The 26,229-nt window shown below is 45.8% G+C and overlaps 1 protein-coding gene across 2 annotated transcripts in view; it reads right to left on the bottom strand.

Annotated features, from left to right (window-relative positions):
- Window positions 1-10,351: 10,351 nt before the first annotated feature.
- chd2 (chromodomain helicase DNA binding protein 2) overlaps window positions 10,352-26,229 on the bottom strand; it is a 67,865-nt gene continuing 51,987 nt past the window's right edge. For both annotated transcript variants that reach the window (XM_072435800.1, XM_072435802.1), the window contains 8 exons: window positions 22,177-22,299; window positions 21,879-22,019; window positions 19,918-20,034; window positions 17,531-17,709; window positions 14,062-14,161; window positions 13,104-13,245; window positions 11,425-11,659; window positions 10,352-10,764 (listed from right to left, as the gene is read on the bottom strand). In XM_072435800.1, coding sequence (XP_072291901.1) covers window positions 10,488-10,764; window positions 11,425-11,659; window positions 13,104-13,245; window positions 14,062-14,161; window positions 17,531-17,709; window positions 19,918-20,034; window positions 21,879-22,019; window positions 22,177-22,299 — 1,314 coding nt within the window. In that variant the 3' untranslated portion in view covers window positions 10,352-10,487. The remainder of the gene's footprint in view (window positions 10,765-11,424; window positions 11,660-13,103; window positions 13,246-14,061; window positions 14,162-17,530; window positions 17,710-19,917; window positions 20,035-21,878; window positions 22,020-22,176; window positions 22,300-26,229) is intronic.

Below are 26,229 nucleotides of genomic sequence, written 5' to 3'. Positions count from 1 at the left end.
GAGAGAGAGAGAGAGAGAGAGAGAGAGAGAGGGAGAGAGAGAGAGAGAGAGAGAAGAGAGAGAGAGAGAGAGAGAGAGAGGGAGAGAGCTGTCTGATGGTTAGTTTGATTGCTCAGAGTTGAGCCACTAGAGGGCGCTGCAGGATAACGTATGGACCGAGCACTGTCGGCTTTGGTTTTGTGTTACAAACATTCCTAATGTAAATATACATATATATTATAACTTGCACACTTAAACCATTCATTTAAAAGTATATTTTCTTTCTTAAAAAGCAAAGCACGGAATGGAATAGGAAAAGGGGAGCGATGGGAATGATCAGCTCACTGCTTCAGTCAGTCTGGGACTGTTTTTTGACAGCGTATTATTTTTTTACATTGATTTTCAATTTTTTTTTTACACCAAATTCTTTTGACATCGAATTTCATTTTTTTGACATAGTGTTTTTTTTTTACATCGAATAAAACAAAAATGTTATCGTACTTATATACAATGAATATTTTTACTAGATTCGATATAAAAAAAAATATCTTAAAAAAATTCCAGACTAAATAGAAGACTATGAAGGTTATTTTGTGTTCTTATTAAGATTTCTTTTTTTTTTCTAAAAGTTTCAAATTCTGTTTGAATTTGGTCTATTTTGGTTAAGATTACATAATTTTTCCTGTCCCGCATTTTAAAAGTTGTTCTTGTTGTTTTTTAAGTTTCTAAGATGGTAATTTATAAAATCTTTGTTTGGTAAAGAGCATTTTCTTAAATACCACACTTTGAACCCTGCGGCCTTATAATGCTGCGTCTAATTTATAAATATTTACTGGCAAACAGCCACCAGGGGGCAATCTAGCAGGAAACGCACCCTGTAGAAGAAGACGCTACATGACCTAGTGCCAACCGAAGGACTACGGGAGATGGCGGAGGAGAGTGGATCGGGGATGGAAGACGTTCTGGACGGCGTGGAGGAGCAGCCTTTTCTGGCTGCACGTGCCCGGAAACGTAAAAAGTCCCTTAGCTCGTCCGAGGGTTCTGGGAATGAGCAGCAGGATGAGGCTGAAGCTATTGATATCCGGGGTGAGAGCAGAGACTGTAAGGTGATCATAAAGCTTGCACAGGATAGTGCATCCTTTAAGGAGTGGAATTCAGTGGCATTGTCAAAGAGCCTAACTGTAGCTGTGGGAGTGATCAAGAGTGCGAGTGTCCTTAGAGATGGCTCGCTGCTGGTCGTGTGCAAGGACGCGGCTCAGCAACGGAAGGCGATTGGAACTAAACGTCTGGGTGGAAAGGACATTCTTGTGTCTAATGCTGAAAGAAACACGGTCAGAGGAGTTATCGTAGGTGTCCCTACGGCGACGTCTGTGGATGAAGTTAAGGAGAATTTGACGGGAGCTACGGTGGTGGACGCTAGGCGGTTGAAGGTGACCCGGTCTGGGGTAAGATGTGACAGCTTGTCGGTAATGGTAACACTTGAAGGGAGGTGCCTGCCTAGTAAGGTGTTCATTGGGTACATGTGCCATGACGTTAGGCCATATGTTCCACCGCCCCTGCGTTGCTTTAAGTGCCAGCGCTTTGGGCATATTGCAGCGGTCTGTAGAGGGAGGCAAAGGTGTGGTAAATATGCAGGAGATCACGAGTATGGGAAGTGTGACGTGGGAGCAAAACTGAAGTGCTGTAACTGTGGGGAAGAACATAGCTCTGCCTACGGGGGATGCAGGTTTAGCAAAAGAGCTGCTGAGGTGCAGAAAATAAAAGGTCTCTCAAGGTATATCCTATGCAGATGCAGTCAAGAAAGTTTCAAGTAACGAGTTTAGAGTAAATACAGAGAGAGGAGCCAGCGCTGCTCCCAGCCAGGGCGAAATGCGAGAGGCCAGCGTGGCTCCCAAGAAGTGTGAAGGTTTCAAGAGTGGAGGTCCCAAGTGTGCAGGTTCCAGAATTAATGAGAATACCCTGGTTGTGGATAGAGAGGATTTTGTACTCTTTATGGTGGATGTTGTAAACTGTGCTGCTCAGACTCAAAGCAGAACTGAAAGGATCAGGATCATTGCTAAAGCTGCAGGGCGATTCCTTGGAACAAAGGAGCTTGATTGGGCAGATGTAGAAAACAGGCTAAAGGCGCTAAATGGGAGTCGGAGTGATGGGGGTCTGCTTTTGGGGAGTCAGGGTGATCAGAGTGACGAGATGGGGGTGGGGGTGGTCTCCTGTCCTCGCCCAGTCTCGTAGACGCACGGCTACCAAGCAGCGACATCAGTGGACATATTAAAGCCTATAGAATGAAGCCTAAAGAATAAAGCTGTACGGTGGAAGCACCGAACGTCAAAGAAGGAGAGGAAGATGAAGAAGAGTCTCCCTGGAATAAAGCCGGTTGTTGTTGTTGTTGTTTTATGGCGGTTGGCATCCAAGTGTTGCATTACCGCCAGACTTTATTCCTCAGACTCTGTCGTAGTCCGTAAAAGTACTCCTTCCATTGCTTTGGTGTTACAAAGCCCATGAGGTCATGATGTGTCTTTGTGACTGGAATAGTTGTTGTTCGGCTGAACACAAAGAACACAGAGATATACGAGTCTGCAGTTTAGAACCTGTCACATTCAAATGAATCTTTCTTGTTCAGACGTGACTCACGGGTCAAAAGACACATGTGCATCACATGGACCATATTTCTGTGTAAATATCTCATGTTACAACGTAACACTCACTTGATAAGTACGAGCTCAGGAGCAGATGAACCAGATGTGAAGACACAGACACAGGTCAATCAGCTCACACAGTCATCAAGGACAGAGGGGACAGTAGGCACGGAGGGGACAGTAGTGGACAGTAGAGACAGAGGGGACAGTAGGCACAGAGGGGACAGTAGGCACGGAGGGGACAGTAGGCACAGAGGAGACAGTAGGGGACAGAGGGGACAGTAGGCACGGAGGGGGCAGTAGGCACAGAGGAGACAGTAGGCACAGAGGGGACAGTAGTGGACAGTAGAGACAGAGGGGACAGTAGGGGATAGTAGGGACTGAGGGGACAGTAGAGACAGAGGGAACAGTAGGGACAGAGGGGACAGTAGGGACAGAGGGGACAGTAGGGACTGAGGGGACAGTAGGGACAGAGGGGACAGTAGGGACAGTAGGGACAGAGGGGACAGTAGGGACTGAGGGGACAGTAGGGACAGAGGGGACAGTAGGGACAGAGGGAACAGTAGGGACAGAGGGGACAGTAGGGACTGAGGGGACAGTAGGGACAGAGGGGACAGTAGGGACAGAGGGTTTAGCTGTGATGTGTTTGTTAAACTTCAAAACACTGGGTTTTATTACAATCTAACTCATATTGTCGGGTGCGGCCCGTATTTGGACACGTTCTATTTTCTTCGTAAATATTGTGCGCGCTGCTTTTATTCAGGAGCTTTACAGCCCGAAAAGTACAGTATTTCTTGTGAAGTGTGATCATTAATTTCTTCTCTTATCTTTTTAATTTCTTGTAGCAATTTAGGACATCTCTTTTTAGCATGGTTTTTCTCCAATTTGGGAGTCTGGGAGTCCATTTTCTTCCGCTTATCCGGGGCCGGGTCGCGGGGGCAGCAGTCTGAGCAGGGACTCCCAGACTTCCTCCTCCCCAGACACTTCCTCCCGAGGCGTTCCCAGGCCAGCCGAGAGACATAGTCTCTCCAGCGTGTCCTGGGTCTTCCCCGGGGCCTCTTCCTGGTGGGACATGCCTGAAACACCTCCCGAGGGAGGCGCCCAGGAGGCATCCGGAACAGATGCCCGAGCCACCTCAGCTGGCCCCTCTCGACGTGGAGGAGCAGCGGCTCTACTCAGAGCTCCCCCCGTGTGGTGTTGTTCTTTCGGTCACTACCCAAAGCTCATGACCGTAGGTGAGGTCAGAACGTAGATCGACCGGTAAATAGAGAGCTTTACCTTTCGGCTCAGCTCCCTCCTTACCACAACGGTCTGATGCAGCGACTGCATCACTGCAGCCGCTGCGCCGATCCGCCTGTCGATCTCACGCTCCATCCTTCCCTCACTCGTAAACAAGACCCCGAGATACTTGAACTCCTCCACTTGGGGCAAAGACTCCCCACCCACCTGGAGAGAGCAAGACACCTTTTTCCGGTCGAGAACCATGGCCTCGGATTTGGAGGTGCTGATTCTCATCCCAGACGCTTCACACTCGGTTGCAAACCGTCCCAGTGCAGCTGCAGGTCCGGGTTTGATGGAGCCATCAGGACAACATCGTCTGCAAACAGCAGAGCTGGAATCCTGTGGTCCCCAAACCGGACACCCTCCGACCCCTGACTGCGCCTAGAAATTCTGTCCATAAAAATTATGAACAGAACCGGTGACAAAGGTCAGCCCTGGCGGAGTCCAACATGCACTGGGAACAGGACTGACTTACTGCCGGCAATGCGAACACAGCTCCTGCTCCGGTCATACAGGGACCGGACAGCCCTGAGCAAAGGGCCCCGGACCCCGTACTCCTGGAGCACCCCCCAAAGGACACCCCTTAGGGACACGGTCGAAAGCCTTCTCCAGATCCACAAAGCACATGTGGACTGGTTGGGCAAACTCCCATGAACCCTCGAGCACCCGATGGAGGGTATAGAGCTGGTCCAGTGTTCCACGACCGGGACGAAAACCACTCTGCTCCTCCTGAATCCGAGGTTCGACTATCGGTCGGATTCTCCTCTCCAGTACCGTGGAAAAGACCTTACCCGGGAGGCTGAGGAGTGTGATCCCTCTGTAGTTGGCACACATCCTCCGGCTCCCCCTTCTTGAACAGAGGGACCACCACCCCGGTCTGCCAGTCCAGAGGCACGGTCCCCGACCGCCACGCAATGTTGCAGAGACGTGTCAACCAAGACAGTCCTACAACATCCAGATACTTTAGGTACTCAGGGCAGATCTCATCCACCCCCGGAGCCCTGCCACCGAGGAGTTTGGGAACAACCTCATTGACTTCAGCTTGGGTGATGGATGAGCCAGCCTCCGAGTCCCCGGTCTCTACTTCCTCTTCGGAAGACGTGACTGAGGGATTAAGGAGATCCTCAAAGTATTCCTTCCACCGTCCGACGACATCCCCAGTCGAGGTCAGCAGTTCTCCACCCGCACCGTAAACGGTGTTGGTGAGGCACTGCTTCCCCCTCCTGAGGCGCCGGACGGTTTGCCAGAATTTCTTTGGTGCCGACCGATAGTCCTCCTCCATGGCCTCCCCGAACTCCTCCCAGGCCCGGGTTTTTGCCTCTGCGACAGCACGAGCCGCGGCTCGCTTAGCCTGCCGATACCCCTCGATGACCTCCGGAGACCTACAAGCCAGAGTGAACTGATAGGCCTCCTCCTTCAGTCTGAGGGCATCCCTTACTTCCAGTGTCCACCACCGGGTTTGGGGGTTGCCGCCACGACAGGCACCGGAGACCTTGCGACCACAACTCCGAGCAGCCGCATCAACAATGGAGGCGGAGAACATGGTCCACTCGGACTCAATGTCCCCAGCCTCCCCCGGGACATGGGAGAAGCTCTCCCGGAGGTGCGAGTTGAATACCCTACTGACAGAGGGCTCCACTAGACGTTCCCAACAGACCCTCACAATGCGCTTGGGTCTGCCAAGTCTGTCCGGCTTCCTCCTCCGCCAGCGGATCCAACTCACCACCAGGTGGTGATCGGTTGACAACTCTGCCCCTCTCTTCACCCGAGTGTCCAAGACACGCGGCCGGAGGTCTGATGACACGACAACAAAGTCGATCATTGACCTCCGGCCTAGGGTGTCCTGGTGCCATGTGCACTGATGGACACCCTTGTGCTTGAACATGGTGTTCGTTATGGACAATCCGTGGCTAGCACAGAAGTCCAATAACTGAACACCCAACAATTACATTTCTTCCTGCATCTCCTTTAGCTGTTTCTCACTATAATCCAGTGGTTCTGAACCTTTTTGGAGGTACTGAACATTCACCGAACCCTTCTTAATTGGAAAGATAAAATATGATTTTTCAAATTCAAAACATAGGTATATATTTTACTGGTGCACAAAATGAACCGTGTATCAACATTACTGTGTGATGTTGATGATGTGTTTCACACAAAAACAAAAACATAATCATGAATATTTACTGCAAATCAGTGACTTCTGCTGTTGCCTTTCAGAGACCAGTTCAGAAATGCACCTTCACCCTGGCAAGTGCCACGCTCATGTCATTTTCACAACAAAGTCTGTTCCTTTTCTTAATGTTTATGTTCAGCATCCTCGAAAAGGATCGCTCACAAATATATTATAGAATAGTAGTTGGTCAAGTATAGTAGGACAAGGGAAATGGCCCCAGAGGCTGACCTTTTGGGGCCAGACTGGTACAAAGACTTAGCCCAGAAATTAGGGTTTTCATACAGGCTAGACTCTGGCCTGGTCCTTTTGGCCCTTTTGGGACCAGGCTGGTCTTATCCCAAAAGGGGTTTTGATACAGGTAAGACTCTGGAAGATTTCCCTGGTCCCTTTGGCCCTTTTAGATGCAGCTGGTACCAAGACTGAGAGCCAAGTTTACTTTATGTATACGTTCGTATGGAAATCTACACAGTGTTAATATTTTGTTATAAATGTGTAATTTTATGTTTCACGGATAAATAATTTGGTTGTTTAAATAAGCTAAATTAATTTGATTACATTTGTTTTATTTGTAGAATGTATTTGTAGTCTTTTGCCTACTCTGACGTAAATGTGTTACTGTCACTTTAAGAGAGATAGCGCTCAGGAGGCGTGGCCAGGAGCGCAGGAGACACAGTGCATAATACAGAGCCACATGGTTTTCTTACCCTAGTATTCTATTTTTTGAGAATAGCTGTTTTGATTACTCCTGTAAGAAGTGTCACAAAACTGTGGATGAAACTTTGTTAACTATTTTTTACATCAGAGTCCTGTGGGAGTTATTTCTCGTCAATTTAAGTACATGAGTAATACCATCGGCAAAAACAAGACCTCAGCCACACAAATACTTTGCCCAGAAAGTCTTTGATTCAGTCTAAAATATTAAGAAAGAAATCACAGGATGTACATCACAAGTCGACTACTGAGCGCCACATTCCCTGCAGCCAAGCGGGGCGTGTCACGAATCATGAGTCGGATGTGTGCCTTGACCTCCGCCGAACCCCTGGGGTTCCATTGAACCCAGGTTAAGAACCACTGCTATAATCTGTCCTCCCAGAACTGCTTTGGAAGCGTCCCAAAGGAATCGGAGACATTTCCTCAGTGTTATTTTCCACCAGATAAATCTTAAGTTAAACAAAAGGTCGTTAAGCAGACTGGCATTGTTCCTTCATCTTTCCTCCAAATCTACAGAAATGTAGACAGAAGCACGATCACTTAGGTCTATTGTGTCTATGCCTGTTTCAGTGATTTTTTTTGTTTGTCTTTATTCCAGAATAGTATTTTTCCTTTATCTTCAATAGATTGTATGTGGGTTAGAAAAATGGCGTACTCTAGTATTAACTTCTATTTTCTTCAATAAGAGACAGAACTTCTTATTTATTGTTCCTCCAGAGCCTCTTGAGTTCAATACGTCTAACGTAGCATCCAATCACCACAGATCAGGGTTCCCTCAGAGTGGTTCACAGATCCATGACATCAGCATAGAAAGTGATATCGCCCCCTGGTGGAAAGGTTTTCACTCTTTTAAATGTGTGTGCTCCATCAATATTCCCCTTTAACCAGTACATTTCTGCTCTTTATCCTTACATTCAAAACTCTGAAAATCAATATTGCAACTCTCCTTGTGTGTTTGCCTTTGTATAATGAATAAAAGGATTTTTATAACACAATTTATTTTTGATGTGTGTCATTCAAATGTTTTTCTTGAAAATATACAATGTCTATTCTTTCTTTTTTCATTTTTGTTAAGATTTGTGTTCCGTTTGATTGGGTTCAGTGAAGGATGATACTTGTAACACTTCTGTCGTTGGGTTGATTGTACCGTTGATTACGTTTGTTGTTTTTGACCAGAGAGATTAAAAATATTCAAACACATAAGAACCATAAGAACACAGAACCACTGAAAGGGTCAAAAAGAAAACAGAAGGGCTCATAATGAAAACGGGCATCGAACCCAAAAACTCCCCAGTCACTCCTGACACCAATCCACAGAAAGAACCGGATATAGAAGATCCCTGGCTGACCACGCCCCTGCTGCACTCTGGATTTACTTTCAATTTCCCACATTTGGCACATCGATGAGTAGATGTATTTAGTCACAGAGTTTATGTACAAAAGCAGACGGCCAACATGGAGAATAAAGTCTGATGTTAAAAACAAATAAATCATGTCATCAGTCTTTTTAAATGAACAGAAATGTATCACCATGTGACCACAACATGAACTCACACGCCCCACGCTGGTGGATCCATCTCTCTCTCTTCAGTTCTGTGTTCTGAGCACGTGTTTTTTACCCTCTAAAGTGGGGTGGGCAAACTACGGCCCGCGGGCCACATGTGGCCCGTTTGTCTTTAAAATCCAGCCCGCCAAACATGCCATGTATTTTTTCCTTTTTTGTCCTTAGGCATCCGTCTGCACTTATCCTTAATAAATATGACGTGAAATGAATTAAATAATAGATTCAATAGCTTATATTTGACAGAAAAGTGATATTTTATTTGATATGTAATTTAGATTTTTTATTTTTCACACCAATGATCGCGGGCCGGCCTGGATTTGAATATGGCCCTCGGAGGAAAATAATGGCCCACCTCTGCTCTAAAGTCATCAGAAGAGTGGTGGGGACTGTCCAGTCGTTCAGGGTTATTGGACTGAAATAAAGAACGCACTGCATCCATTTTTGGACATGGCAAGCCCGTTTCTCAGTGACCATTCTGGGACATGTTGCTATAATAAAAGCTCATACGTCGGCTCGCACAGAAACATTCAATCTCTCCAGATGAACTCGTAATAAATAGATTATTTCCACGGATAAGACCGCAGCCAGACAGACACGAGTGAGCGCGGCGGCCAACATCCGGGAACTCAAGGCTTTTTCAATAGTGGTTTAATGACTGCATGCAACAGATTTATGAACACGAGTAACAGTTTTATTCCACATGTCCATGTACAGCACAGATCTGAAATATCAATGATTTCATTAACATGAACTCGATACTGTTTTCAACGAGTTCAAGTCAGAGCCACATTCACTAACAAGAGAAATGGTCCCAAATACTTGCCTTCCACTGCCCACGCCGCACATGTGACTGTACACATGTGACTGTACACATGTGACTGTACACGCCGCACATATGACTGCCCACGCTGCACATGTGACTGTACACGCCGCACATGTGACTGTACACATGTGACTGTACACGCCGCACATGTGACTGTACACGCCGCACATGTGACTGTACACGTGCACATGTTACTGTACACGCCGCACGTGTGACTGTACACGCCGCACATGTAACTACACATGTGACTGTACACGCCGCACATGTGACTGTACACGTGACACTGTACACATGTGACTGTACACGTGCACATGTTACTGTACACGCCGCACGTGTGACTGTACACGCCGCACATGTAACTACACATGTGACTGTACACGCCGCACATGTGACTGTACACGTGACACTGTACACATGTGACTGTACACGTGACACTGTACACACGTGACTGTACACGTGTGACACATACATGTTTACAGTCATGTCTACTGTTTCCTTTAATACAATAAAACACAAATAAGGCACCATGGAAAAGCTGAAGGAAATGCCTCACTTTGGCACCACACATTCATCAGTAAATGCCTTCAGAGGGGAACCTTGGGGAACCCTGAAGAGGAGCTAAAATTAGACCTTGGAACTGTAATTACCGCCAGAGTTAAAATGTGCAAGAGATGAAGAGTACCTAATACTGAGAAGCTAAATATCCATAGTGTTATTAGCAGGGTTTGTGCCTGAATACAAGTGTCTTCAGGAGGACTCTGCGGACACAAAACAAAGGAGAATAGGACAGAGACAGGGGTAAAGTTCTTCATGTTTCAGCTACATATCAAGGTGCATTACCACATGAATTTCAAACTCACAAAACTTGATCTTGGAAATCATGATCATAACACCACATGTCCATGTCACAGGGTCTTATGGGTGGTCTCCCATAGGCACTTTCAGGCTCAGTTCATTTCTAGCCACACTGCTTCATTATAGTTCCATAGGACTAAGCTCAGAGCACAGTCAGTGTTGACACACACACAGATGAACACTTTTCCCTGCTGTGGCATGGGTCACACAGCAGAACTGGAGTGGTTTGCTTTGGCCCATTTGACCCACTTTGGCACTTGTATCTTTAAAACCATTACAAGAGAGAGCTTTCAAACTTCTTCTGATGCACTGGGACTGAAATCTAATGCTTTAAAACTGGCTCCTCCTGATGAGCTATGATGGAGGCCTCTTTAGACCTGCTATGGTCCTGATTCACACCAGGTTTAGTCTTGTCTCCATGTGGAGACCTTCCAAAGCAACATGCCTCAGATGGGGCTCCCTTCAATTGGCTTTGCGGCCCCAGCCCGGCTCGGCACTGGCATTGGGGTCCACGAGGGGCGAGCGCGAATCCTGGGGAGACTTGTGGCTCTGGGGGGAGCGAGGGTCTAGCAGAGGAGTGGCCTTGTCATGGGGGAAGGGCCTGTAATGCTCAGGTCCAGGGGGGCCGCTCTGCCTGTGCTCTGGGGGCCTCCTGAACTCCTGTGCGGACCCCTCACGTCCTGAGTGGTAGCTGGGGCCGCGGAACTCATCAGGACGTCTTCTCTTTGGATCTGAATGTCTGAAACACAAGCATTTGAGTGAAAGTGAAAGTGTGAGTGAACGTGTGAGTGAACGTGTGAGTGAATACAATTTTGTTTACAAAATTTGGCAAATGACACTTTATACTTTTACGAACACCTCCAAGGACGTTTGCCCAATGAACCTAACATTTGGTGAGACTCCTCTTCAGGAGTGGATCAAAAGTTATCACATTTTTATTCTCAGAGTCACTTTGTGTGGCAGAATCGCAAACTGTTTCCTCTATAAGTAAAGCAAAGGGGAGAAGACGCTGCAGCGTCACGGAATCAGCAGTAGGTGTAATAAAAGGACAATTGGGGCTTTAGCGCCCCCTCCTCTTGCGGCGTAGTGAGGGCCGATCATCGCCGCTTGCGGCTATATTTTAATATTATTAAAATTGATAGTTTTTGGGTGTCATATTCATTATTTTATGTTTATGTGTTTAAACTTTTAAAAATGTATAAAATAATCTTAAAACAGTAAAGATCTGGTACAGTCCTTTAAAACACTTAAAATGTGAAACTATTTTAATATGAATAGAAAATAAAAAATGATGATGCTAAACACTTAAAAACTGTTGTAGTCATCTGGACACTGGAACAGAATCTTGTTCTACAGTGGAACACACTGTTCAATGTTTATGCATGATGTGAGTATTGACCTGTCGTAGTACGGCCGCTGTGCCCGGTGGTCGCGGTCGTTGCTGTAGTCGTAAGGGCGTTTCCGTGGTGAGGTGTTGTTGCGGTATCCCCCCGAGCTACGGTACTCTCCTCCATGTGGACGCCGCTCGCTGTAGTGGTCCTTGTAACGGTCGTACTGATGGGAGCGCTCTCCCCACGGGGCCCCACTGTTCCCAGGGTAGGGATATTTCCGCTCCCTCTGCCAATCTCCGCGCTCTGCAACCACAACGCAACTGTCAGAGTGAACCAGCTTCATGAAAATGTCATTCTCACCATCAACTAGTTTTTCAATCATCGTGATTATTTATGGCCACGATAGGTTATTCGTGAGTTTTTGTAATCTGTGGTTAACTGCAGAAATGTCTCCAGCCGCTACGCGAGTCACGTGACTCTGTGCCAGAGCCCAGCGTGTCACTAAGACTGGTCCATTACACACGGACGGAGGTCCACACTAGTGAGTGAACAGCGCCAGCTACAGTCAGATTGTCTCTCAAAAAAAATAATCACGCTGTTTGTTGTTGGCGTGAGCCAAAGCAGAGTGACTTTCTCAAAGTTTCAAGCCCCTCCCCCAAGCGTTACCATGGAGCTCATCTCGGAAGTTAAAACATTAAAAAATACAATCAAAATGTTGATAATCGCAAATAATTGCAAAATCGTGATATTTCTCTTCATGATAATTGTGACTCTAAAATGAATATTGTGACATCCCGATTCTAATCATATTTGACATAGTTGGAGGTGGGATAGGGACCCAGGCAGAGGTTGGTCACAGGCGGATACACAGGAAGGGCAGTCGTGCAGCTGGCGAGGGCCATCATCACCGCTTCCACCTTTAATTAACACGTTGTTCTCTGCTGTTTTAGTGCAGAATGTGTCACAGAAATGTGAGGCATGACTCAAGAGAAGTTGCAAAAGACTGCTAAAGACGCTCATCATAGTTAGGCCAAGAAGAAAAAACCTGTAACCCGACCGAGCTGGATTTCAAAATAAAGAAAACCCGACCTCAAACATTTTATCGATTATTTACCGGCCGTACGTTTTGAGAATGTCAAATTGTGAGAGAGAATCCAAAAGCTGTGGGAAAAAATGATCTGTGGGGATCGTAAGATATGAAAATTGCTGCACTTTTGATAGGTTTCGTTTTACCTAAAGGCGCATAGATGATCTATGTTTGCAGATGCTCTATTTGGGCAGCGCGGCAGCCATGGCGGGGGCGACAGGCACGCTTGGTGTTTCAGTGGTGAAATTAAAGGCCCGCTATACTTGTGGGATATAATCATATAAACGTTTTATGAGCAAACATCTTTCACAAACGTGGTGCGAGTACAGCGCCAGATCAACTCGGGGAACTTGCAGCTGTTCAGAGCAGCGACCGTGTTCGCTCATTCCCTCATCGGAGCCACGGCCCCGCCCCGTCTCCCGCATCCCGAGAGTTAATCAACCGGTGAGATAAACACGGACACACCGCAACAGAGCGATGATTACTAGATCACTATTTCATTCAATATCTGCACCAATAAGGCGCTCACTTGCAAAACTTGTGCCAGGATTTCAAAATATTAAAAAAAAACTACCGACCTGGATTTTCCCCCCAATGTTACCGGAAACACACCATTTAAAAAAATAATAATAATTTGGCCTTAGCGGCTGTGGCTCCTACCGTCATTGGAGAAGTGCCTCTTGCCTCCCGGGGCGTAGGACTCTCGGTGGTGTCCCTGGGGCCCAGGTTTGGCCCCGCTCGAGTCCCGGCTGGACCCAGAAGGCTTGGATTTACCACCATCGTCCTTCTTCTTATGCTCCTTCTGCAACACACAGGGACTTGATTTTTAGGACTTTTGTAAAGCCATTTAGGTCACATTTAATAGTAGGCAAAATAACACAATTTTGCAATAGAAAAAAGAATGTATATTTAACGCCTGTATGACCAGTTAAGACACACACTTCACTAACACAAGTATATTTCAGATTTCACTCAACATTTTGCCTTTTAGTCCCCAGTTTGACCAGACAAGGGCTAAAAACCCATAAACTACACAATTATGATTAGACCTACAATAATACCATGTAACACCTTTATTTTGTTGAATGGTCAGAAAAGTGTGCCAGTTCATTTAACATTGTCTGTGTTTTAAATTTCTTCACAAACTACAAGTTCACAGAAGTAAAACTATGATAATGTTTATCACAGGTTCTATCCACCAAACTAAGTCAGAATTAGAAAAACAGGAGAAGCTTTCTATAGACTTTAAAATACACATTCACACTGTAAAAAGACACATTAAATATACACTTATTTTGTCCACTATTTTAATCATGTAATATTATTACACCTCGTCAAAAATGGTTTTAAATATAAACACAACCGACATCTAATTTACATTAAGTGGATTAATTTAATCATAAACCAAAATATCAAAACGTCATATCATGATATCAAAAATATCAGGAACATTTTTGGCTTTAAGTGTTGAAATCAAACAAGCGTTCAAGCGCATTTTTCAACTAAAACATGCACATGAACGCAGCATAAGTGGCTACACAACCAAATTTGTAATTTGTAATTTGTACTCGTGGCGGAATTTAAATGTAAAAATAATGTTTAAAAGTGAAGGACACACCTCTTCTTCATGTGACCGCTTCTTCTGTGCCATCTTGTAGAGTTTGTGGAGCTTCCTGGCACCAAACTCAGTAAACTTGGAGACAAATATCCAAAGATTTCTGAGGAAATGAGAAAAGCACGAGGATTAACATTGGTTTGGACAAGGTATGAAAATGTTTAACTTGATACTTCAGGTTATGGAGCGAGACAGACGCACTTGATCCACAGCAACAGAAATCTGCTTTGAAATAAGTTTGATCCACATAATCCAAGAAAAGACAAACAGGAGCTGGGTAAACAGGACATAAACAACTGACGGGCCACGCCTCCATTAGAACATCTGCCCGTATCGCTGCGATTTGATTGATTTATTTTCTTTTGTTGCAACTAATCATTAAACTCAAAACCAGTTCAAAGTTCAAACCGGTTATAAGAATCAAAATCAGAATCAGAAAATAATTCACAAACATAGGAACTTGCTATGGTGAGTCGGTGCAACATAAAACAATGATAAAACAACCTATAGAAGTCACAAAGATAAAAATAAAAAGGCTTACTATGTACACAAAAGTTACAGTTAAAGTTACATATTTAGTGCAGTGAGTGATTAAATGATGGTTAAAGTGAGAGTGTTTAAGAAGTGTTCATGAGTCCAACGGCAGAGGGAAAGAAACTGTTCTTGTGGCGGGAGGTTCTGGTCCGGATGGACAGTAGCTCCTCCCTGAGGGGAGTGGCCTGCTGCCTGAGTGGAGTGGCCTCCTGCCTGAGGGGAGTGGCCTCTTGCCTGAGGGGAGTGGCCTCCTGCCTGAGGGGAGGGGGAGTGGCCTCCTGCCTGAGGGGAGTGGCCTCCTGCCTGAGAGGAGTGGCACAAATAGTCCGTGTCCAGGGTGAGAAGGGTCGGCTGTGATCCGACCTGTTCGTCCCAGAGTCCTGGAGACGTACAGGTCCTGCAGAGATGGAAGTCTGCAGCGATCACCTTCTCAGCAGAGCTCACAATGCGCTGCAGTCTCTGTTTGTCCCTGGCTGTGGCTCCATTGTACCACATGGTGATGGAGGAGGTGAGGATGGACTCAATGATGGCCGTGTAGAACTGCACATCATCTCCGCTGGCAGATTGGCTTTCCTCAGCTGCCGCACCAAGCAGTTTCTGGCCAAACAATTAGCATGGTCTGAACAGGCTGCAGCAGCATCTTCTGCACAGACCAGGTCAGTTTCTGGTGAGGTCCAAAACACCTTCTCACATCGCGGAGAGTAGCGTGGCACATATATCAGCATATAAGAGCATATTACAGCAGATCAAAAGTACCATTTCCTCACGTTTGCATGTCAGTCATTAGCTTGTGTTCTGACAGTTTGCTGCAGGACGGTAAAACAGTTTCCCCTCTATAGGAGTTTGCTTCTAAACGGCCGCCTGGACAATTTATAATAAATTAACATTTATTAACAGTTTAAAACTGCTCGGGTCCTGACTAGAACCAGGAAGTACCATCACATTAGTCCTGTTCTCAGGTCTCTGCACTGCCCCCTGTGGCTCAGAGAAGAGACTTTAAAGCAGCTCTGCTTGTGTACAAGTCTCTCCATGGCCTAGCACCAAAGTACATCTCAGACATGTTAGTGCCATATGAACCATCTCAGATTCTGAGGACCTCAGGGACCGGCCTCCTGCTGGTGCCAGAGTCAGGACTAAACATGGACCGGCCTCCTGCTGGTGCCAGAGTCAGGACTAAACATGGACCGGCCTCCTGCTGGTGCCAGAGTCAGGACTAAACATGGACCGGCCTCCTGCTGGTGCCAGAGTCAGGACTAAACATGGACCGGCCTCCTGCTGGTGCCAGAGTCAGGACTAAACATGGACCGGCCTCCTGCTGGTGCCAGAGTCAGGACTAAACATGGACCGGCCTCCTGCTGGTGCCAGAGTCAGGACTAAACATGGACCGGCCTCCTGCTGGTGCCAGAGTCAGGACTAAACATGGACCGGCCTCCTGCTGGTGCCAGAGTCAGGACTAAACATGGACCGGCCTCCTGCTGGTGCCAGAGTCAGGACTAAACATGGACCGGCCTCCTGCTGGTGCCAGAGTCAGGACTAAACATGGACCGGCCTCCTGCTGGTGCCAGAGTCAGGACTAAACATGGACCGGCCTCCTGCTGGTGCCAGAGTCAGGACTAAACATGGACCGGCCTCCTGCTGGTGCCAGAGTCAGGACTAAATATGGACCGGCCTCCTGCTGGTGCCAGAGTCAGGACTAAACATGGACCGGCCTCCTGCTGGTGTCAGAGTCAGGACTAAACATTGTGAATCTGTGTTTCAGTTTTATGCAGCTAAAATCTGGAACATTCTTCCTGAAGATGTGAGACAGGTTCTACTACAATGTTCAAATCTAAGATAAACAGTTTTGTTGCTGTGCATGTGACTGAAAGGATTTTCTTTGCTCTCTTCTCTTTCATGTCTTAAACTGTTCTGTGATTTATGTCATATCTGATTGTAATTTTACTCAAACTATTTGACAGAGAGTCTGAAACAGCACCTTTTAAATGTCTTTAAATTAAAAGTTATTTCTTTACAGAAATTCTTTACAATTCTAAAACTATCACTTAGACACAATTCAAATTGAAAAAGTAAATAATTCCGCTCCACACAATAGTCCATTGTGCCGGTGTCCAGCAGCAGAGCAGGAGCCTGGGGAGAGGGTCAGAACACACGCTGGTCAGATGTCAGTCGGCACTAAGCTAAAGACCAGGAAGAGACTGGCCCACTGACCAATAGCCAGCTTTAACACTAAAAGCTTTGGTCGAGTTTTGTCTGGGACAATTAGTTTAGTGAAAGCTAAATCTAGGGAGGGGACAGACTGGGTCCGTTAAAGATACAAAGCTCCACACATAAGGTGGAGGCGTCGACCAGAGAGTCGTGGTAAAAGATACATATGCTCAGCACAGACGTCTTCTCTTGTTCATCTCTTCTCTAACTATCTGCTCAGGACACTGCAGCCCCCCCCCCCCGGTCCAGGAGCCGCTGACACACCGGCAGTCTCCACCAGAGGGAGCTGTCATCACACTACCAACCTGTGGGTCAGTGCAACAAAGAAAATGCCGGCCTTATGTGCCATTTCTCATGTCTCTTTTGTTTTGAGAGTGTCTGGTATGTTAACGTAACAAGTTTACCAAAGCATCAGTATTACCCCAAATCACTGAATCCATTGAATTCTTCTTCCTCTGTGTCACGTCTAAACAGCAGTGCCCGGTCTGTTCAACACCAGACAATAGGTACCGCACGGCAAAAGCACCGAGTTCAATTTACAGTTGTGCTAAAGAGAAAGCTGCGAACATACCTCATACATCGTCCTTGTTGAAGACTTTGGTTTAGTCCTGCTCCAGTCCACTCCACTCTAGCCTTGGTTTAGTCCCAATTTTGGAGCAGTGTTTGCCAAAGTGTGAACGCAGCCTTAACATTCTTTTGAGTAGTTTTGACTCGTAGGCCTTCAGACACTCACCTCCTCCACAGTTTGACGTGCTCCGCGTCGCTGTAGGCCTTCAGACACTCGCTGATGCGGTCTCCAATCTTCAGCAGACAGGTGCGGGTGTGCTGCAGCTGCTCTTGGTCCGACAGCCCCTCGTCCGGCTTGTCCAGCTGCTTCAAGGCCTTTTTCACTGGACGCATGCGCTCCTTACACTGAGAACAAAAAAGGCTGTTAGATCACTCTTAGAGATCGCAGGGGTCTCCAACGTGAGCAGCTGACGTCTCAGCATTTGACAAAAAGTTTACATTTAGCAGTTCTAAGTTTGTGTGTGTGAGGGGCGTGTCTAAAGCTAGCGTAAACAGGAACAGCCTCATGTATTTGACTTTAGCTGAGGTTAGCATGAATGAATGAATAATAAGGAGATAAGGTCATGGTGGAGCTCCTCTGCTGCACTTGCTCCTCAGACATTGATGGTAGATGCAGCGACAGGAGGTTTCTCTGCAGTGGTTCCCTAGTTACAAGTTTTTCTTCCAAGCTTTATTGCACGGCTCAAAATATTAAGTGTAGGTGACATGCTCTATTATATAAAACAAAATCAACCATAACATGGAAGATGACATCCTAAACAGACCTCACTCTCACCGGCTGCACTCACTTTCTACCATCAGGGAGCGCAACGATCGCTCGAATAACCTGAGGCGTTTGCCCACAATCCCTTTGCGTTGCTGAACACAGTAACATAATCATTAAAATATCTGCATATATTATGCAAAGTAAATATGTTAGAGTTTTATTTCGCTTTTATGTTGACAGATGAGCACAATCCAATGCCACAAAATACGCACATGTCGGCCTCAAGCAGTGACCAACATGAGCAACATCAGAACCTGTACTTCATTTCAATCACTCTCACCACATCGCTGTTCATTACATTTACTCCTCAGATACTAAATTGAGGTTATAACGAAGGAGAAGGAGCTTTTCAAAATGTGCGTCTGAAAGTTTATTTCTCTTGAGGAAAAGGCTCCCAGTCCCTCGTGGCACAGTGCACATACTCACAACATGCTGAGCTCTGGGATGAGACCTGACCAAAACTAACGCATTACTCATTTGAAAAAGTAACTTGGGCCGTACAAGATTACATGGGTGCACAAAACTAACGCAGTACGTTCCTCAATACACTAAAAAGGTTATTTCAGTACCAGGGCTCAGAATAAGTGGTATTGCATTGCGAAATGCGACGCAATTTGTCTCAAATTCGATGCATTCCTCAGAAAATAGTGTTTTTGTATCACATCCTTTTGCGATACAAAAAAATCGTGTTCAATTGTATAACCAAAACGCCTTCAAAAGCACTGATCACTCGTCAAGCGATCGTCAACAACAGCGTGACACACTTGATGGGTCCTGCTGCTGTCACAGATTGCGGGTGTGAAAACTGCTGAGCGGGAGGAGCCGCCGGGAGAGTGGGAGGAGCCACCGGGAGTGTGGGAGGAGCCACCGGAAGAGCGCACTGGGGCGACGAGGGGCTTTGACGAGCGCCGCGTCTCGCTGATCTCACATAGTTATGTATTACACCTAGTTATTGTCGTGAGATCAGCGAGACGCGGTGCTCGTCAAAGCCCCTCATCGCCCCCGCGCGCTCTCCCGTTTTCACCCCGAGAACCCCGAGGATGTCGAATTCAAAGGGTCAAACTCACTCATGTCCAGGACAAAACCAAGACGTGTTGTGTGTGTAAGAGAAGTCATTCTGATACAAACAGCTCATCGTCATGACGACTCTGGTGGTGACATGTAACTTGTGAGTGTAAAGACAATTAATATGTAAATGAGAAATGAGACTATGCAAATAGTCATCTGACGATGATGTTGAAGAAAGTTGTAAATAAGGCCTTGACTTGGTGTTAATTAATTTGTTCAACAAATCATTTTATTTGCAAGTTCTGTTTTATTTTGAAAAAATGTAAGTGTTTAAAAGTTAATTTGTTAAGTGTTTTTTTTAAATAGAATATTTACAAATACATTTGAAATAAATCATCTTGTTACGTCAATGGAAAATATTGATTGTTAGTCACTTTCATGTTTTGCTATGCAATTAACAAATTTGAAAATATTAACGGATTGTTTAGCAGCTGCTGCACTACAAGAGAAAATCCTTCATCTGAGCCCTGAGTACCCTAACGTGTTACCAGTTAACGTGTTTCCAACTCTGTCACCACCAAACTAATCATAAGTGGGAGTCACAGACTGGATTAGGCAGGTGGGTCTATGAAACAGTAGATTCTTCTGGAGCGGGGCGGCCTGCCTAGTCAATGCTCTGTATAACATAACATGCATATGTGGACTATGCTATGGATTCTAAAATCTAGGCCAATGGGAAAATATTGTTATAGTTAGGTTTGATGAGAGGTGAATCATACAATGCTGAAGGTCTCCTGGTCCAGCTCGTCATCCTCTTTGCCCTCGATGGGGACGGGCTCGGAGCCGGCAGTGATGTGCACGGGGCCCTGGTTCTTCTTCCCCTTCACTGCTTTAGGCTGAGAAACACAGACAGAACAGAGGTGAGGGAGGGTCAGTTTGTGAAGGGTTGAAAACATCTACTCAGGGAAAGGACAGAAACGATACAATTTATCGTACTTTGTCTCAGAAATACTAAGCAAAATAGCAACAAATGGAAACTTAATGCAAATGGTGTATCACCAATTCAAGAGACATTTCTTTCCAACAATTTATAAAACAACACTAGACTCAAACTCTCGAACTCGAAATCTACTAGATTATTACAATTAGAGGTGCTCTGATCACGGACACGTGATCTGCAAAATAGGCCTTTCACACTATACAGCGTCATCACATTTGCCTCGTGGCAGATAATCATCTATAAGTTATTGCAGTAGTGTTGTTTAAGCTCCTTAACCTGTTTCCATCCACCTATTTGGCCCTGTGCACAATGGTTGGACATACCCAAATGACATTACTTATTAAAAGAGGATCTTTTTTCATCATTAGAAAGCTTAGGCCTTCTAGTTTCTGCAGATGTGCACATGGACACTGCCAGGGCTTCAGAACTCACACTACAGAAGCCCAAACATAGAAAATACATCCTTTTTTAAGTCTCGCCTGAATATTGTCACTTTGTAATGGTCCTGAGCATGACATACTTCATTGTGTGCTTATGCTGTTCACTGTACATGATGTTTATCTTGTTGACAACAACTGTGTAAAGTTTCAGATCTCTAGGAACAGGCATTTTAGTGCTGTTGACCTTTTTGTATCAAAAAGTATATTCGGAACAAGTGATCCAAATATGTGCCAAACTGTTTTATTACAATTTTAGCTCCTCTATGATCATAAAACATACATTTGGATGTTTTGTAGGCCACTAATACCTATTATAACTGCTAAAAACAATGTATGTGAAAATGTGTAAATATGAGTTTACCCATGAATTTCCCATATAGAGGTGAACAAATAATAATATATATAAAACATTTTTATTGGTATAACAGTACATATATCTAAAGAAAAAGGCATCCAAAAGGCTAACAAGATCAGAAAATGCGGTGCGTAAAGGCCTGTCGCTGGCTCTTCTTTGCTTTTGTGCATCTGTATTGTGAACACTAGCCCTGGCTGTTTCCTAAAACCCGCCCACCGTTCGAAGGCTTGGCTCATTGGGTAGAATAATATGTCAATCAAAATGTTCTACGTCACTGTTTTCATCACGTACAAAAGCGGAATCTACAATGCGTCTGAAGCGCGGCGATGGCAGCGCATATGTTTTTCCAGAGGCTGTAAAAACCGAACCCGTGGACCAATAAATGTGTGCATGGTCTCATTCTGTGGTTGCAGTGATGCGGTCGCTGAATCGGACTGTAATGGTGAAGAAGGAGCTGAGTCGAAAGGCAAAGCTCTCGATTTACCTGCCAATCTATGTTCTGCCCTCACCTATGGTCATGAGCTTTGGGTAATGACCGAAAGGACTAGATCGCGGATACAAGCGGAGTTTCCTGGCTGGGCGCTCCCTTTGAGATATTGTGAGGAGCTCAGTCACACGGGAGGAGCTCGGAGTAGAGCCGCTGCTCCTCCAGCTGAGGTGGCTCGGGCATCTGTTCTGGATGCCTCCTGGGCGCCTCTCTGGGGAGGTGTTTTGGGCATGTCCTACCGGGAAGAGGCCCCGGGGAAGACCCAGGACACACTGGAGGGACTATTTTTCTCGGCTGGGGACTGCCTCAGGATCCCCCCTGAGGAGCTGGAGGAACTGTCTGGGGAGGGGGAAGTCTGAGAGTCCCTGTTTAGACTGCTGCCCTAGCGGCCCAGCCCCAGATAAGTAGAAGAAGATATTTATAATGGTTGTACATTTGAACATAGTGCCGAATCATACCTTGTCCTTGCGCGGCCGCGGGGTCTTCTTGTCCTTCTCTGTGTCCTTGTCCTTTTTGGGAGTGCCCTGCTTCTCTTTGTTTTCCTTGTTGGCTTTTTTCCTTTGTCTTTTCTTGGCAGGGGACTTCTCCGTTCCATCCTCCTGCGCCACACAAAAGCAGAACCACAATAAAACGCCATTGCACTTCAACAGTCTTTATACGGCCTTGTGTGGACCAGCAAACACTGACCCTGAGCCGATCTGATGTGTAGAGAATGTGAATTTTAAAAGTTGTTTTTAATGTGTGACGTTGACTCACCTTGGCTCCCCCGTCCTCTGACTGGTTGTCGGACAAACGTGGGGAGCACATCTCCTGGCCCTGCTCGTCCTTCAGCGCACCACTGTCCTTCTTTGCCCGAGGCTTCCTCTTCCTCACTTTCACCTGCACAGGGAGCAGAGAGTAAGGTGAGATCATGTCAGGTCTGCTCTGTTCAGCTCTGTAGAGGGGACCTTTTTAATGCTGTTGTAGGGGAATAGAGATGGGCACTCCACGGCCAGATAACAGAAAATCTCTCTTTGAACATTGGGGGGGTTTCTTTCTCCCTCTCTCCCTCACCGCAGGGAGCCGCTGTGACTTTCGCGATAACAGACCTTCTCCCCCAGGAGGACGTCCCGATGAAAACTATGTTTTATGTGATTATGCCATGAATGTTTGTCCGAATCAACTCCATACACCGCATGTTTCACCTTGTGTTACGTATTTTTCCACTGTTAAAGGTTTTATATTCCCAATGCTTTAACTCGAGTGCCCATCACAGGTGAAAGAAGATGTAAAATGTATCTACCTCAAGAAATAATGTGCACAAACTGCCAAAAGTGTTTAACGTGTAAATGTTAGAACAGGGTTTAATGTTTTGCCATTATTTACGTTACTCCAGTTTTATTTTCTCGGCCAGGAAAATGTTAAACAGGAAGTCGTCACAGTAGCGCCCGCCCCTTTCGCTCCCAGCATGCCCTGCGGCGCTAGGTAACAAAAAGACGCTCCGAGCTAGGAACGCTCTCTTCTCTTCTTCTCTTTTTTTTCCCCCTTTGTCTTCTTCTTTGAAGCCGTCTCCACGGACGAGCCTTTTTCCTTTTCCTTTGTCTCAACAAAGCGTCCGCCACGTGGGTCGACAAGGCTAGGCCAGCCGCATCGCCCCCCTGAACTCTGAAAACACCTGGAACTAAGCTTAAGCGCTAAACCGGACAGAGACTTTCTTTTCTGCTTCGCTTCTCCTATTTTTGAGGTAATCTACGCCGTTTACGTGGATCAGCGCTACGTTCTCATCTGAGTAAAGGCCGCGTGAGGAGCTAACACGTCGCTAAAGCGTTCTACCGCTAAGGAACTCCCGGACATCGCCACGCCACTGCCCGGCGGACAGCGCACACGAGACGGACCAGCTGACACGCGCCGCCTCGCGCCACCGCTTCGCGCCACCGCTGCCGCCCCGCGTCACGGACATCGCGTCACGCCACTGCCTTCGCCCGCCACACCGCTCCATGCCGCTGCCTCGCCACGGATCTCGTCCGCGGACAAGGACCAGCCAGACTGAGTTCTACAAAATCGTAAGCCGAGTTCAGTGTGCGGTTCTTTTGTGGCGTGATTTGGGTAGAACTCAGCTGTTCCTCCTCCCTTAGCTTCTCACTTTCCCTCTCTTGATATAGATTAGCATAAACACGTTTGATTATTCAAGGCAAAACCCTGGTTTAACATTACCTGCATGCAAATCTGCTGTTAAATCTGATATGAATATCACCTGTGATTTACCTAGTGCATTTCTGCTCCGGTGCTTTTTTTTGATTGCCCTTTTGATAAATAAACTACACGAAAGAGTTATTGACTATTGTTTGTTTGATTAGACTATGTGTAAGTCCCTGAATCGTGAAAAACCCTTCAGACCTTTTAACGAGCGCGATTAAGGACCGTATCTTAGCTTTTTGGGTTTTACCCTGGTGCCCCGTCTGTCTCGTTTCTGCTAAGAAATCTTCCTTTATCATAAACTGAATACCTGTAGTTTGAGACCCTACACTGTTTACTGTAGGTACATTTCATTCATCCCCCTGCTGCACCGCTCTCTCTCTCATCTGGAAAAGCCTGGCAGTTCTGTGAGGATCTGTTCTTTGATCTCTCCAGCGCCTTCAACACCATCAGCCGCTGCTCCTGAGGGACAAGCTGGAGACGGCTGGTGTGGAGTACGACCTGGCAGAGTGGATCCTGGACCACCTCACAGACAGTTTGTGAGAGCCAGGGACTGTGTGTCTGACACTCGGACCTGCAGTGTGGGGGCGCCCCGCTACACAGCAGACTTCAGACACGACACGGACAGCTGTGTCCTGCAGAAGTTCTCTGACGACTCTGCCATCATCGGACTCATCACGGACGACGATGATGCGGAGGACAGAGGACTGGAGCAGGACTTTGTGGACTGGTGTCAGCGGAACCACCTCCTCATCAACGCGGGGAAGACCAAGGAGATGGTGGTGGACTTCCACAGACGCCACCCCGCTGCCCCCTCACCAGTGAACATCCAGGGACGGGACATTGAGAGAGTGACTCATACAAGTACCTGGGTGTTCATCTGAACCACAAACTGGACTGGACTCATAACACCAGTTTTTTTTTTCTTTCTATTAAGAAATAAGTTATCTGTTATTTTACGTCTGTACCTACTTGTGTTGCAACACTGAAATTTCCCCATGGTGTGGACAAATAAATGCTTATCTTATCTTAGACGATTTTAACCTGTTACCATCCACCAATTTTGCCCTGTGCACAATGGTTGGACCCAAATGGCATTGCTTATTAAAAGAGGATCTTACAGCCCACATGCAAGTGTGATGCATCATTAGAAAGCTTAGGCCTTCTAGTTTCTGCAGATGCACATGAACACTGTCAGGGCTTCAGAACTTACACTACAGAAGCCCAAATATAAACAAAACAAGACATACTTCATTGTGTGCTTATGCTGTTCACTGTACATTATGTTTATCTTGTTGACAACAACTGTGTACAGTCTCAGATCTCTGGGAACAGGCATTTTGGTGCTGTTGACCTTTTTGTATCAAAAAGTATATTCGGAACAAGTGATCCAAATATGTCCCAACTGTGTCAAACTGTTTTATTACAATTTTAGCTCCTCTATGATCATAAAACATACATTTTGATGTTTTGTAGGCCACTAATACCTTATAACTGCTATAAACAATGTATGTGAAAATGTGTAAATATGAGTTTACCCATGAATTTCCCATATAGGTTAAAAAAATAAATATATATATATATATAATATTTTTATTTTATTTTTGTATTGGTATAATAATACATATATCTAACAAAATGCGCGTCCAAAAGGCTAACAAAATCAGAAAACGTTATGCGTAAAATCTAGTCCCTCCTGCCCAAAATTCTTGGCTCTTTACAGCCTTACGCACGTGAATACAGAGAATTCTGTGTGAATAAACCCTAAGTCCCGCCCCGCATTCGAAAGCTATTCTCATTGGCTAGAATAATATGTCAATCAAAGTCTGCTACGTTGCTAGCATGCAGCGCTATCTTGATGTCAACAGTGGAACCATGTGCGTCTGAAGCGGTGCATTTTTTTGCTCCGGAGGCTGTAGAGAACAAACCCGGGGACAGAAAAATTCGTGGATGGTCTCATTCGGTAGGTAACAGTCTGAAGAAAAGATCGATGCCAAACAGCATCTTATAAGTCAAACAGGTCATTTGTTATGGAGGGAGAAATGCGCCGGACGAGCCTTAATCCTGAATATCGTCAAAGAAAAAAACTTTGTTTACTTGACAATATCTCGAAATAGGATAACTTCAGGAAAAATACAAGTGGATATTGTTTTTCAATGGTTCCTTACAGACAGACTGAGTACCAGGATGTACAGAATTAAAGCCGTTTCGTCCATCATAAACAGCAAACAGGTAGGACATGCGTTTGTAAAAGTTGAGACTTTCTCAAAAACTATTGGCAATTGCTTCTTGGGGCATGTTATTCAATGTAAATCAATTAAATATTCGTTTTGTTGAGAAAATAAGCTTTAAAATGATGTATGGCTTGCTGGTATTGACTACGGAAATAAAAGTGATGATGTAAGAGAATTTTTGAGATAAGGAAAATGCGCGCTGGCGCGCAGGTGGATGTTAACAGGTTAACAAGGGGAATCTCAGCCATGAACTACCAAAGTACAGACAGTTTATCACAGTCCCGACCAGAGAGCAGAACACGCTGGATCACTGCAACACAACAGTCAGCAACGCCTTCCTCGCTGTCGTCAGACAGACAAGTTCACCTGATCCCCATTATCCTGAGGCAGTGGAGGAGCT

The sequence above is a fragment of the Eucyclogobius newberryi genome, unplaced genomic scaffold (genome assembly GCF_026437365.1).
Source record: "Eucyclogobius newberryi isolate DKJ021-1_F unplaced genomic scaffold, fEucNew1.0.hap1 SCAF_7, whole genome shotgun sequence".
Taxonomy (NCBI): Eukaryota; Metazoa; Chordata; class Actinopteri; order Gobiiformes; family Gobiidae; genus Eucyclogobius; species Eucyclogobius newberryi.
This window is presented reverse-complemented; position numbering and strand designations above follow the sequence as displayed.